This window comes from Dreissena polymorpha, chromosome 6, assembly GCF_020536995.1.
Source record: "Dreissena polymorpha isolate Duluth1 chromosome 6, UMN_Dpol_1.0, whole genome shotgun sequence".
Taxonomy (NCBI): domain Eukaryota; kingdom Metazoa; phylum Mollusca; class Bivalvia; order Myida; family Dreissenidae; genus Dreissena; species Dreissena polymorpha.
The window spans coordinates 23722704-23737365 of record NC_068360.1 but is presented as its reverse complement, the minus strand read 5'-3'; the positions used below and the strand labels follow the sequence as shown (position 1 = coordinate 23737365).

Here is a 14662-nt window from a genome sequence, read left to right as displayed (position 1 = left end):
TAAGTTCATACAGTTTAATTTTGTTCAATAACGAAAAAATTAAGACAGAACCAACAAAGACAATTACACATACCTAAATATTCCTCGAAATTGTGCTTGCCATATAAATAATCTTTTATGTAAATATAAAAGTACCGGTACTATTCCAATTACAAAAGTGTCAACAATGAATATTCTAAAGTTGGGCAAATATTAAAAGCCCAATGGATGTTCCTGTACAATGCCACCGGCCTGTACGACGTGGTTAGAAATGGCAGTCATCTTTTCAAATCGCTTGTGTGCGGCGCCTGATGTTGAAATGGCTAAGTTGTTGTCCACTCGCAATGACGCCTGCAAATATGGCAACAACCATCAATAATTCAATAAGCATACAGAAATTTGGTAATTTAATACAAAACAATTCTGAACAAAAGCACAATTCTGAACAAAAACTGTCAGTAAAAGATAGTCTGTTGTGTCTTCCAAAACCTTTTTTATTTAAGTTAGGATAAATAAACTATTGTTGGCACTGGAATGTGTGATTTGCCACACACTGCCAACAAAGCTGTTTGCCGAAAAGCAATCTTTTTCACTGGGACTTGTTAATTTCTTCATGATCCAAGAAAAATTGACACTTATTATATTAATTAGCACATGCTTTAAACCAAAAATCATTCAAATCACATGCTAAAATGGGAACAGTCCTAGTAATTACAGAAAATCACATATTGCACAGAAAACTATTTAAATTTTAAGAAATGCATTAATGATTTAATTATGTTTATATGCAAAAATAATGTAGACTTAACCGTTTACTTCCTATAACCTTTATATTATACACACTTTTTAGTTTCTATAGGCTATAATGGTCCAACATTGCAAGTGTTCTCACACTATAACTGAGATGCATTGAAGTTAATTGTGTGTATATAAACTATAACATGAAAAACAGCCATTATATTTGTGTTCCCTTGTCTTTTATTCGTTAATTACTGGTAATTGGTGAGATGTTGATTAGGAACAAAGTTTAATTTTCTGAAGTATTTGTGAACTAGGTATAAAGGCCTGGTTAAATCCAGCCCTCACCCAAATGTGATCACAGTCCAGTGGCCATAATAAGCCCTTATTTGACCTTATCACTTAATGATCACAAAGCAGCCGCCCTTGTAAGTCTTAACTTGAGCCCACCCCACACCTCTGTAAGCACGGATCACATCACTTAAAATTGCTATGTGCAAACAGCATAAAACCAGAACAGCCTGCAATTAACTCACAGTCTGTTCAAGTTTTATGCTGTTTGCTGATCATCAGTACCTTTGGGTTTGAAATGAAGCCTTTATAACTTGAATTTACTGAGAAAGTTATTTAATATGATTTTCTGAAGGACTAGAGAAGTGTCTAAGTGTGTATATGAGTGGTAAAGGGTTAAAAGTAGGCCATTAAATGTGTTCCTCATTACCTCCTCACAGAACACCTGGCACATGTGGGACTCGGTCTGGGCGGAGGGGCTGTTGTTCTTCAGGGACCTGGACGCCCGTGACAAGACTGACACCATGCCATAGATGTCAATGGCAGCATCAGCAACTCTGTTCAGCACCATTTGCTCGTCTGGAAAACAGCAACAACAGAGATGTTATTTACTATATTAAAAGAAAATAACTTATCATCAAAACTATGAAGTAAATCCTCCTAAAACTAGAATGTGTCACAATAGGGACAAGGCATATGCCCTGACACAGAATGTCGTAGTATGTAAATGTTAAACAAGGGGCATAACTTTTCTCTTTTTTTTACACAGACTGATTAAAATTGCACGTGTACAACTTCATATCAAGGATCAATGCCTGCAAGTTTACATTGAATAGTCTACAACATATAAAGAACAATGTTGTTCGTATGTTGTACTTGGGAATGCCCATGGATGAGTTTGCGTCTACCCAAAGACAGACATACATCTGCGATCCCAATATTCAGCATTTGTAATATGGGTATTAAAACACCATTGAATTCCGTTTGGAACAGTTTGCGAATATATTATGTAGCTGAATGGTCGATTAGCTGCAAAAGTTTGCGGTTGAAAGCAAATATATTCAGGAGGTCGGTAGTGCGCTTTCAAAGCACACGTGGCGGACGGATATTTGCTATTTCATATTCCATCAATGATCGTTTTATATCTTATGGGGGCAGCAGTGTTTAAAGATTTGCAGTGATCTGATTGTTAAATAAGGCTGAATGTACAGATATACAGTTTAATACCAATACCTCCCATACTAAAGAATTGTGCTCCGAACCTCTGTAAATCCTGATGAGAGATTAATGTTTCGTGGACAAGACACTAGTCTGAAAGGCCCTCGATCCTCTATCATTATTAGAATTTTCATTTGATTCTGATCCAATAGTTCCTAAGTAATGCTTGGCCCAAGAAGCAAGACTAATTGATAGGACAGAAATACCGCAGGAAAGTGGTGGCATTAAAATGGAAAGTCCAAAATGGAAAACCAACTCTAAGCCCCCCCCCACACACATACACTAACCGATAATTGACTTCTTGTACTTCATGAGCAACTGCTCTACGGTGGCTCCAAACTTCTCTATAGCCTGCGCAGTCTGGTTCCCAGCTGTGGAGAGATCCGGGTGCACCACGGACTGCAGGGACACACCTGTGCTGAGTCCCATCCTCCTGCAATAGAGGCAAACAATGAGGGGGTTGTTTGTGTCCGCTTACCCATGTTGGGCTCAAGATTAAACATGCAACCCAAAAGAGGTCAATGTCAAGATAAAAATGAGGTCAGGTGATGTTGAGTTGATCATGAATTTTGGTTTAAACCCATCCCCCTGCAAAGGGGGGCAAATGAATAGCGAAAAGTTTCTTCTGACCCCATCTGTGCCGACCATAAAATTATGTTTGCGGTATTTGCATTCCTTCCAGTTTGTGTTTCCAATAAAGTATATTAAATTATTGTTGACATATAAAGAAAGGATGTTGCATGGAAAATTGGAAGATTTCTGTCATTGACCATCTCTATTGAACACAAAATAACTTCAGTTTTGGGAAAAAAAGTTAATTGCCAAACTACCTAACCTATTTTTAGCGCCTTGGTAACGGAAACTAACAAGGTTTTTTGCACTTACAAGGAGTTTGTTCATCAAACAACTAGGCAAAGAATAGAGTTAAATAAATGCTGTAATAGTATCTTTTTAACTAACTTTTTCATATATAGATTAGCCACCACAGCGCACTCACTTCATATAAAATATAAACAAGAGGGCCTGAAAGGCCCAAAGTTGCTCACCTGAGATTCAAAGGAACTGACCTGTTCTGTGCAGCACAAGACGTCATAAGAACAAAATGTTCTTACCAACTTTCATGACTAATGAACACCCTGGCAGCCACGTTTTTCTACAGACCATGTTCATACACATCCAAGATATCATTTAAACAAATATTCTGACAAAGTTCCATGAAGATTCATGAAGCCATATAAGGAAAAATGCCCAGCCCCTTGGTGGCCATATTTTTCAAGCAACCAAAACCATTTTCGAAGCTAATGCTGAATTTAATTATAACAAACAATTTTATGCTTAACTAAAAACAAATAGGACAACTTGATCACTGTAAAAACACTGTATTATTTTATCAATTTCAAACATTGGGCAACAGTATTTAGAGAGCACAAATGTGTCTGTGGTGTTATTTTGATACTTTTAAGGCGAAAATCTGTGACAAAAAGTTGGAAAATTTTGAAACTGAGAATCTGTGACAAGGTTCCTGTAAAACAACATTACCTCTTCATCATTTTGGTCCCCATCCCCATGACAGTCCCCAGGTTGCCGACAGGGTTCTTCAGGGCTTTCTGGATCTCCTTGAGATCCCCACTTGCATACTGCATGCCAGTCATGGCTATGAACAGCCGCAGGATGTCGTTGGTGCCCTCGAAGATGCGGAAGATCCTGAGGTCACGCACCACTCGCTCGATGCCTGAGGCCTGATTGTGCGGAATAAAAATATGGTATAATCCCCAAAATATGTTCCCATCCTTGTAAATGTTAACCCAATTATACATGTTACCGCCCCCCCCCCCCCCATCATGTATTTACAAACTTCTTTCATGTTTAAAAAACTCAATTCAAATACAAATACACACTTAGCATAAATCTTTGACTAAAATGCTTGCATAATAGTAATTATTTGTATAGTATAGTTATATTTGAAATCCATAATCCCTTCCTCAGCCCCAGGTAAATGAGAGTCCAGTTGAGGCGCTTAGTATGGAATATCTGGTTAGAGAGCAAATCAGGTAACTCTTAACAATATTAAAGCAAATCTTATGCAGACAGAAAAACATTTTATACCAGATCAACAAGGTTAACACGAAAAAATAAACATACATTTTGTATCAATTAAAATAGTACTAAAATATCTTACAAAACCAATTTTAAACCCATACTTCTAAGCATCAATAAATTCTGTACCAAAAATTTGGTTGGGAAGCCAAATGGTGTATCAATAAAGAAAACCCAACTCTATCAATAACTGTTGATAAATATGGCTATACTTGTACATACTCTATCAATAACTGTTGATTAATATGTCTATACATGTACATACTCTATCAATAGCTGCTGATAACTATGTCTATACATGTACATACTCTCATGTAACCCATTCCTCCCATGATCTGCACAGCTTCATCAGCACAGAACCAGGCAGACTCCTGAAATATCACAACATCAAACCATAAGAAGTGGTCAATCATTTGGTAAGTTATAAGGAAACATTTGATAACCTTTCTGTAAAGCATAATCAAACACATGAAATGATTTAAAATTCATAAAAAAGTATTACATTAGTAATTAGTATACAGCATGGTGTTTATAATTCAACATTTTGTAAATAAGAAGAATTTTCCAAAAGTAGGTCAAAGCTTTGAAGCAAGCGTTACTGATTTTATATGAAGCTTTAAATCAAGCCTTACTGATGTTATATGAAGCTTTGAAGGAAGTGTTCCTGATGTTATATGAAGCTTAGAAGCAAGTGTAACTGATGTTATGTGAAGCTTTGAAGCGAGCATTACTTGTGTTATATGATGCTTTGATGCAAGTCTTACTGATGTTATATGAAGCTTTGAAGCATGCGTTACTGATGCTATATGAAGCAAGCCTTAGGGATGGTATATGAAGCTGTAAAGCAAGAGTTACCGATGGTATATGAAGCTTTGAAGCAAGTCTGACTGATGTTTTATGAAGCTTTGAAGCAAGCATTACTTATGTTATATAAAGCTTTGAAGCAAGAGTGACTGATGTTATATGAAGTTTGAAGCAATCGTTACTGATGCTATATGAAGTTGTAAAGCAAGAGTTACTGATGGTACATGAAGCTTTGAGGCAAGCTTTACTGATGTTATATGAAGCTTTGAAGCAAGAGTTACTGATGTTATATGAAGCTTTGAGGCAAGAGTTACTGATGTTAAATATAGCTTTGAGGCAAGAGTTACTGATGTTATATGAAGCTTTGAGGCAAGAGTAACTGATGTTATATGAAGCTTTGAAGCAAGCCTTACTTATGTTATAGGAAGCTTTGAAGCAAGCGTTACTGATGACATATGAAAAGTGTCATTTGGGGTGAACCTGGTACTGACAGACGGACATAATAATGGACGGGCCAATATATATTCCTCTCATCATTCAGGGGTTAGAAAACTTCAGCAAGTTTTTTTCTGGATAATAAAACTTGCACAAACATTCATTTACTTATATCATCAGGAACAAAGCATTCCAGTTTTAATGTGGTACGTTTGAAAGTATGGGTGTATTTAATCAATAATCACACTTAACAAATAAATTAATTTATAGACATTAAGGTTGTGTCTTCGAACAGACAGACAAAATGGACGAATAGACATGCATGGTGGTTCCAGTATATCCCCTCCACTTCATTGCGCGGCTTATAATAAGAGAGTTCAAAAACTGGTAGACAATTAAGATGCAAAATATTCACATCAATATATCTTGGAGCTACTCACTGAGGCGTAGATCTTTCCAATGGCAGCCTCTATCTGGAAATCCTTGAAGCCAGCGTCCATATTTCCTGAGATCATGTAGGCCATGGACTGAAAAACATCAGTCAGACACAGTGCCAAAAGTGAGTTTCATCAATGTCACAACTTTTCTTATTTATCAATCAAGTGACTTTGATCAATTTGCCAATTTGTATTTCTTTTCTATTTCAATCAAAATTGTCCAACAAAACTTAATGTTCAAGCACCATGTATTATTTATTGTAACTGACATACAACTTTCAATAAATAGGTTTATAAACTCAAGACCACCAAATTGTAAACAATTAAACAATGAACAAAAGAAGCTATAATATTACTGTAATAGAAGACTTTAGAATATTAAAAAAAATTGGGATAGCAAAGTAGAGCAAAAATAAATCAGTTCAAGTTGAACACATTTGCAGTTCCCTTACTTCTGTTACATAGTGACGAATGGCCATCTGAGCAATTTTCTCCTGCATGGCTCCGAACTCATGGATCTTCTTGCCGAACTGCAGGCGCTGTGCGGCGTGATCCACAGCCTTGTGGATGCTGTACCGGATCGTACCGGCCAGCGCCGCCACCATGCCAAACCGACCGTTGTTGAGAATGTTCATGGCCACCTTGAAACCACCTCCCACTCCTGGGTACATGAAAAAAGATTTAAAACCATTTTTTGGTTATTTTTATTAATATTTTTATTTTTCATTATTATTTTATTGAGAATGTTCATGGCTACTTTGAAACCATCACCCACGCCTGGGTACATGGAAACAGATTTAACAAGAGTTTCGTGGTCAGAGACATATGCCCCCCCCCCCCTCCCAATAGGGTTCATCTGCTGTTTAAAGCCAATGCAGTGTGAAGTATCAAGCCAAACGGTCAATGCGTTGACAAGTTGATCAGAAACAATTTTCACACTTATTGTGACAGTGACCTTTACTTTGACCTGGTGACCTCAATTTCAATAGGGGTCATCTACTGTCCAAGGCCAATGCACCTAGGAAGTATCACGCCATTCGGTCAATTCGTTGATGAATGATTGATCGGAAAAAAGATCCCAATTATTGTGACAGTGACCATGACCTTTGACCCCAATATCAATAGGGGGTCATCTACTTTCAAAGGCAAATACACATGGGACATATCAAGCAATACGTTACCGCTTTATTGGCGAGTTATTGAACAAAATTTTCACACTTAGTGTGACAGTAACCTTGACCTTTGATGATTGCGATTGAAATCTTGACATTATTATTTAAGGGGCAATAATTCCCTGCAAACTCAGTGGGTTTGAATGACCTGACCCTATTTACATGTCTATCTTTCACATACTGTTTATAAAGTTTCATGAAATTCGGATCATTAGTTCCCTTTACCTGACCCAGAAACAATAAATCATTAGAAAATGTCATTTACTAAACCAAAGTTGAACTAATTGAACAATAATTGGAACAAAACAACCTGAAAATATACAAATGTCCACCCAATAAAGATGTTGAATATGAAGATTCATTAAATTAGCATCATAAGTTTCAAAGATCAAACGCAAAAAGGAATCATTGTTCAAAAGGGCAATATCTCCCTGAACAATCAATAAAGCGGAACAACCTCACCAAATGCACAAGCCCACCCCAGAAGGAAAGTGCAATATAAAATTGTATCAAATGCGAATGATGAGTGTCTAAGTTTTGGTGCAAAAACGAAAATCCATAAGAATGGATGAATGCCTCCCAATACACATCTTCTCAATTTAAAGTTATAGCTTTCAGATAGGATTTGCAGCAAATTAAATCAGAAAACAAGAGATGTGTTTGTCAGAAACACAATGCCCCCTAATGCGCCACGCTTTTTTTTTGACCTTTGACCTTGAAGGATGACCTTGACCTTTCACCACTCAAAATGTGCGGCTCCATGAGATACACATGCATGCCAAATATCAAGTTGCTATGTTCAATATTTCAAAAGTTAATGAAAATTCTCAACAAGCCTAGTACATAAAATCCATGAAGTCTGATCTAAATTTAGATGGAATTCATAGGTCCTGACATTACTATTCTCCATACCACTTCAACTACTTTAAATAGAAACAATTTCTTCCAATTTCTTCAATCCTAAAATGCCTTTCATACTTAAGGCACATGACAATAGATTACCAAGACTAATTGCCACAGAAACGTAACAAACATCAAAACCTTCAGAATGAATCAAACAAGTATAGGAGTAGGTTTTTACAATAGAGATTACTTGCCTCCTAGGACATTTTCCACTGGGACTTTCACGTTATCAAAGTAAACTTCAGCAGTGTTGGAGCATTTGATTCCCATCTTCTTCTCCGGTGGCCCACTAAAGAAATACATAAAACATGAAATACATGTATGAACACATCTCAAACATGCTTACATTATCCATATACATAATACAAGTCATAATACATGTATATATAATACATGAGTTTCTGCCTAACTTTAGTGATTTTTTGGATTAATAGACCAGGTACGCTTTTATACTCATTTATTATTTAAGACCAAGAAAATATTAGGAGACCACCATTATCATACTGAAATATTGAGCAAGACTGGTTCAAACTCTACCAGTGAAGGGCTAGCAGACTTGTGCCAATTTTAATTAACTGGTACTATTCATTATAATGGGGCCACTTTTAAAATAGGATACGTACTTGGTGACCCCTCCAAAGCTTCTCTCGACGATGAAGGCTGTGACCTTGTCCTTAGTATCGCCTGTAACCTCGTCCTTGACCTCAGTCTGAAACAAGGTCATAACAAGGGTACAGAAACTTGGTCTTTATCAGTATATAGTCACAATGAGGGTACAGAAACTTGGTCTATATCAGTACATAGTCACAACAAGGGTACAGAAACTTGGTCTATATCAGTACATAGTCACAACAAGGGTACAGAAACTTGGTCTATATCAGTACATAGTCACAACAAGGGTACAGAAACTTTGTCTATATCAGTACATAGTCACAACAAGGGTACAGAGACTGGTCTATATCAGTACATACAGGGCTTTTTTTAAGCGGTCGCCCGCTTGCCCGTGCCGGGTTAAAATCGTCGCGGGCAAGTGATTTTCCAAAGTAGATAGTCCGCCGCGCAAGTCCGTTTCATATTAGCATAATTGCAGTATTTTTTCAACTTTTCTCCTTGTATCTATTTATTTTCTTTGGGTCAATATTTTTTTTATCAAGTACAAGTAAAACGGGATTTGATTGGTCGCTTGCGTTGTAAGCCAATCTAAACGCTCAAAACAAGTTCTACTCGGCAGACGTTTCAACAATTACATGGCGGATGGTAGCGTCCAGCCAATCTTTTTTATTTTAATAACTGTGAAAAGGATTGTTCAGAGTTTGAAAATCATGTTGAATATGCAGACCTTTTAAAACTTGCTAAGAATGCATATGAAGAGTTTCTCACTATTTTAAACTGTAAATAACTTGTATGTTACATATTTACAGTTTAAAATAGTGAGAAACTCTTCATCAAAGACATCAACATGATTTTCAAATTCTGAACAATCATTTTCACAGTACTTTTTTAAGCCCTCCCCCATTTTAATCTTTGCCATAACTTGTAAAGATATAGTGACAAGTATCCAGTTTTAAAATTTTAATAGTAATAAACTCTTCATATATACATGTATTGTATTCAATAGTGACTATTCAATTAAATAAAACTGTCCAGATTTTGTTTTGTTGACAACTTTTTATTATAAAAACGATCATTATTTTATTTTTGATACATTGAATATAGCTGAAATTAAATCTAGCATAATACTGCATGTGAATCAATGCTTTAAAAAGATCAAATGACAATAAAAAATTGCCTTCAAAATAGGGCAACCAGTTTTTAATGAGGGCAAGTAGATGTTCAAAGTAACTTGCCCCCCGGGCAAGTGAGTGTTAATTTCTTACGTTAACCCCTGTACATAGTCAACAAGTGTACAGAAACTTGGTCTATATCAGTACATAGTCACAAGGGTACAGAAACTTGGTCTATATCAGTGCATAGTCACAACAAGGGTACCGACACTTGAACAGTATTTTTATCTATTAACCCTTTCCGACTCAGGAGCAAAGTGAAAATGGCTATATGAAACCAGCAAAAAAACAGTTCAGGTTTCATGGTGTTTGCTATTCATCAGTATCTTAGGGTTAGAAATGAAGCCTTTAAGACTTTAATCTAGTAAGAAATGTCTTTAATTTAATTTGTATTTCTAAGGGACTGCAAAATCCTCAAAATGCTTTTTGGGTGTTAAAAGGTTGAACAAAATAAAAATCACCAAATAAATTTCACATATGCACATGTCACATAAAATCTGCTCTAGAAGCAATCAAAACAAGATGGCCATCATGATTCTAAATGATGTCTAGGTACACTTATTGTCCAACACTTGAACTAAAGACCTACTATTTTGACCCACTTGATACAGATTTCATTTGGCCTTGAGGTTAACAGGACAAACATTCTGACCGAGCTGCAAAAAGACTTAATGAACAATGTGGCCTCTTTAGATGATTTTCAAAAGATGACACACTATACTTTACAATGGACGCGTGACTAACCAGAATGAGCTCCTTGTGCTAAGGGGAGATAAAACTTAGTATGGCATATTTGATTTAAGGAATGTGTTTTTTCAATTAAATACTTTAAGTTTTACAAGCTGTTTTTTATAGCAATGTTTTGAATAATGGTTGTTTGTCAACATCTACAAACATACCCCCCACCCCAATTAAAAGCAGTAATATAAAGCACATAATTGCGTCTAACCTTAGCAAACACTGTGAAGATCTCTGCCAATCCACCATTGCTGATCCAGATTTTCCCACCACTGAGAAGGTAGTGCTTGCCATCAGGGGACAAAACTGCCCTTGTCTTTATAGACTGTAAGTATATAAAAAGCACATACAATGGTCTTGTGTATTTTAATATCTGAATAGAAAATGCCAATTTACCAAATATAATTTTTGTTTATGTCTGCTTGTGTATGGAAACAATTGCTGGAGATGATCGCCAAAGAGGGCCATTTACAATGTGTAATAAAAAACAAAGAAAAGGCTGGCAACTTTGTTTGTTTCAAATATATTTTTTGCTATTTTTAATTTGTCAATATTCCCAGTACGGATTTTTTCATACTTTGCGGAATGTGAAACAGTGCCAAAATTGTAATTTTGATTCAAGAGAAATCTACACATAATAAACAGATATGGGTTGTGTTATGTTATATGTTAAATGCATAAAGTGTAGACTCAGATTAGCCAGATTTATCTTTAACCCTTTGCATGCTGGGAAATTTGTCGTCTGCTAAAATGTCGTCTGCTGAATTTCTAAAATTAGCATTTTCTTCGATTTTTTCAAATAATATTATCAGAAAAGCAAACAGTTAGGATCCTGATGAGACGCCACGTTTTGTGGCGTCTCATCTGGATCCAAACTGTTTGCAAAGGCCTTCAAAATTCGGTTCCAGCACTGAAAGTGTTAAAGCAAATCTCTTGTAAGCAAAAAACCAGTTTAGGCGGAAAGTGTTATCTCTGATAAGCCTGTACAGACTGCACAGGCTAATCTTGGACAACATTTACGCAAATGCATTAAACCCCCTATTCACAGAGTGCGGCTCATATAGATTCAGCATATTTACTTAGATATAACAGTTCCACCCTCAACCATTCAGCATTCAAGCAACAATAATTCTTACACTAGCATCGGACCCGCTGGCAGGCTCTGTGAGACAGAATGCAGCCATGTTTTCCCCGGATGCCAGCTTGGGAAGGTACTTGGCCTTCTGTGCGTCTGTCCCAAACAGCAGAATACCTTTGAAGCCGATTGACTGAAACGACGATTTGAAATGGGATCAGTTAGTGACTCTTTCTTATCCGTCTCCTAAGATTTTTCAGCAAATTTATTAACTAAAAATGTCACGATATCTTGTCATCTGCAGGAAAAAATCAAGAACCATAACACTTAGTGACTTAACCTGTTTGGTTCAATTAATAGATAAACTACTTTGGAATACTTCAAGCATTAAAACATGGAGTATACATCTTTTTAGCTTTCTGCAAGTAGCTTATCATTTATACACTCCAAGCTAACTTTGTCGACGTTTGAACATTCTATACTCACATTAGACTAAATACACTGAATTTTAAGTTTATATGATTTAAGTAAATTTAAACTCATAAGTAATTGTATGTACACTTGACATTTAGATGCGATTTTGAAAACACTCAGGGAAGAAAAAGTCCCAAGCCTTTACTGGGTTCACAAAAATTCACATATATTCATAAATATATAGGTTTTTTGTTTCATTCACGAACTATTTGCCAATCAATCTTTGCATTTCAACAGATACAATCAGCTTCAAGCAGAAGAAATCACACTCCTGAATATCTATGTAGTATCATACCTTTTACAAATCTAAATCCAGAAATCACACTCCTGAAAATATCAGTGTAGTATCAAACGATTTAACAAGAGGGCCAAGATGGCCCTAGTTTGCTCACCTGAGAGGAGTCAGTTCATTCAATCTTTACCAAACATCAAACTTGACCTAGATATTGTCCAGACAAACATCCTGGTCAAGTTTCATCATTCTTGAACCAAAACTCTGGCATATGGAGTGATTTTGTTTTTGTAAGATTTGACCTGGTGGCCTATATTTGAGTTGACCCCCCTTACCAAACATCAAACTTTGCTTACAAAAATAAATATGATGACCAAGATTCATAAAATCTGAAACAAAATTGTGACGTCTAGAGTGCTTACAAGGATTTTTTATAATATAATGAAAATTTTGACAATCTAAGGGCAATAATTATGGCATTAATTATGTGATATATATAAAACCAATCTTTTCACCAAGTTTCATGATGATTGGGCAAAAAATGTGACTTCTAGAGTGTTCACAAGCTTTTATATTATAAAACATGCATGCCCCCCATATGGGCTCTCATGCAGTTGTAGTGGCAGCCATTGTGTGAATACGTTTTTAGTCACTGTGACCTTGACCTTTGACCTAGTGACCTAAACAATAGGGGTCAACTGCCAGTCATGATCAATGTACCTATGAAGTTTCATGATCCTAGGCCTAATTTTCTTGAGTTATCATCAGGAAACCATTTTACTGTTTCGAGTCACTGTGACTTTGACCTAGTGACCTGAAAATTAATAGGGGTCATCTGCGAGTCATGATCAATCTACCTATGAAGTTTCATGATCTTTGGCGTAAGCATTCTTGAGTTACCGTCAGTAAACCATTTTACTATTTCGAGTCACTGTGACCTTGAAATTTGACCTAGTGACCTGAAAAACAATAGGGGTCATCTGCCAGTCATGATCAATGTACCTATGAAGTTTCATGATCCTAGGCGTAAGCATTCTTAAGTTATCATCCGGAAACCATTTTATTGTTTCAAGTCACTGTGACCTTGACCTTTGACCTATTGTCCTGAAAATCAATAGGGGTCATTTGCCAGTCATGATCAATGTACCTATGAAGTTTCATGATCCTAGCCGTAAGCGTTCTTGAGTTCTCATCCGGAAACCATTTTTCTGTTTCGAGTCAATGTGACCTTGACCTTTGACCTAGTGACCTGAAAATCAATAGGGGTCATCTGCGAGTCATGATCAATGTACCTATTTAGTTTTATGATCCTAGGCATTAGCGTTCTTGACTTATCATTCGGAAACAAGGTGGTGGATAGACATACAGACCAAAATGAGCAAAACAATATACCCCCTCTTCTTCGAAGGGGGGCAGAAAAATGTGACTTCCATAGTGTTTGAGCACAAGGTTTGACCGAAACGATTTTTGAACTCAATTCTCGTATCAAATAAACAAATGTTCTGACCAAATTTCATGAAAATTGTGCCAAAAATGTGACTTCTAGAGTGTTAACATGTTTTCACTATATACATATAGAGAAAAATGCCCCGCCCACTGGCGGCCATGTTTTTTCACAGATCCGAACCATTGACCAACTTTCATGATGATTGGGCAAAAATAGTGACTTCAAGAGTGTTGACAAGGTATCTCTATAGCCAAATAGGGAAAACTACCACTATATACATATAAAGAAAACGGCCCCGCCCACTGGCGGCCATGTTTTTTCACCGATCTGGACCATTTTAGAACTCGTCCGAGATGTCAATTAAATCAATGTTTTGACCACCTTTCATGACGATTTGACAAAAATTGTGACTTCTAGAGTGTTTACAAGGTTTCTCTATAGCCAAATAGGGAAAACTGCCACTATATACATATAGAGAAAAATGCCCCGCCCACTGGCGGCCATGTTTTTTCACCGATCTGGACCATTTTAGAACTCGTCCGAGATGTCAATTAAATCAATGTTTTGACCACCTTTCATGACGATTGGGCAAAAATTGTGACTTCTACAGTGTTTACAAGGTTTCTCTATAGCCAACAGGGTTTTCCCCAGGCCATTTAAGTGCCCCTTGCCGGGGCGCTTGAATTTCGTAATCAGAGTCCCCGGGGCGCTTGAAATTTTCCGATCAGTCTTTTTTTCAGTAAAAGAAAGTGGAGATTGTAAAAAAAAATCTAGGTTTCTCTATCAGTGTTATCGCGATCGTGTGGGATAATAAAGGTACAAAGCGTTGTGTGTTCAG

The 14662-nt window shown here is 36.6% G+C and overlaps 1 protein-coding gene across 1 annotated transcript in view; it reads right to left on the bottom strand.

The window, feature by feature from the left end:
* Positions 1 to 14662, bottom strand: part of LOC127834180 (very long-chain specific acyl-CoA dehydrogenase, mitochondrial-like) — a 31197-nt gene continuing 16535 nt past the window's right edge. Inside the window, exons 7-17 of the mRNA XM_052359822.1 lie at positions 11733 to 11864; positions 10808 to 10921; positions 8698 to 8783; positions 8269 to 8363; positions 6452 to 6660; positions 6003 to 6089; positions 4632 to 4694; positions 3766 to 3965; positions 2514 to 2659; positions 1439 to 1587; positions 1 to 330 (exon numbers count right to left, since the gene is read on the bottom strand). Coding sequence (XP_052215782.1) covers positions 193 to 330; positions 1439 to 1587; positions 2514 to 2659; positions 3766 to 3965; positions 4632 to 4694; positions 6003 to 6089; positions 6452 to 6660; positions 8269 to 8363; positions 8698 to 8783; positions 10808 to 10921; positions 11733 to 11864 — 1419 coding nt within the window. The 3' untranslated portion in view covers positions 1 to 192. The remainder of the gene's footprint in view (positions 331 to 1438; positions 1588 to 2513; positions 2660 to 3765; positions 3966 to 4631; positions 4695 to 6002; positions 6090 to 6451; positions 6661 to 8268; positions 8364 to 8697; positions 8784 to 10807; positions 10922 to 11732; positions 11865 to 14662) is intronic.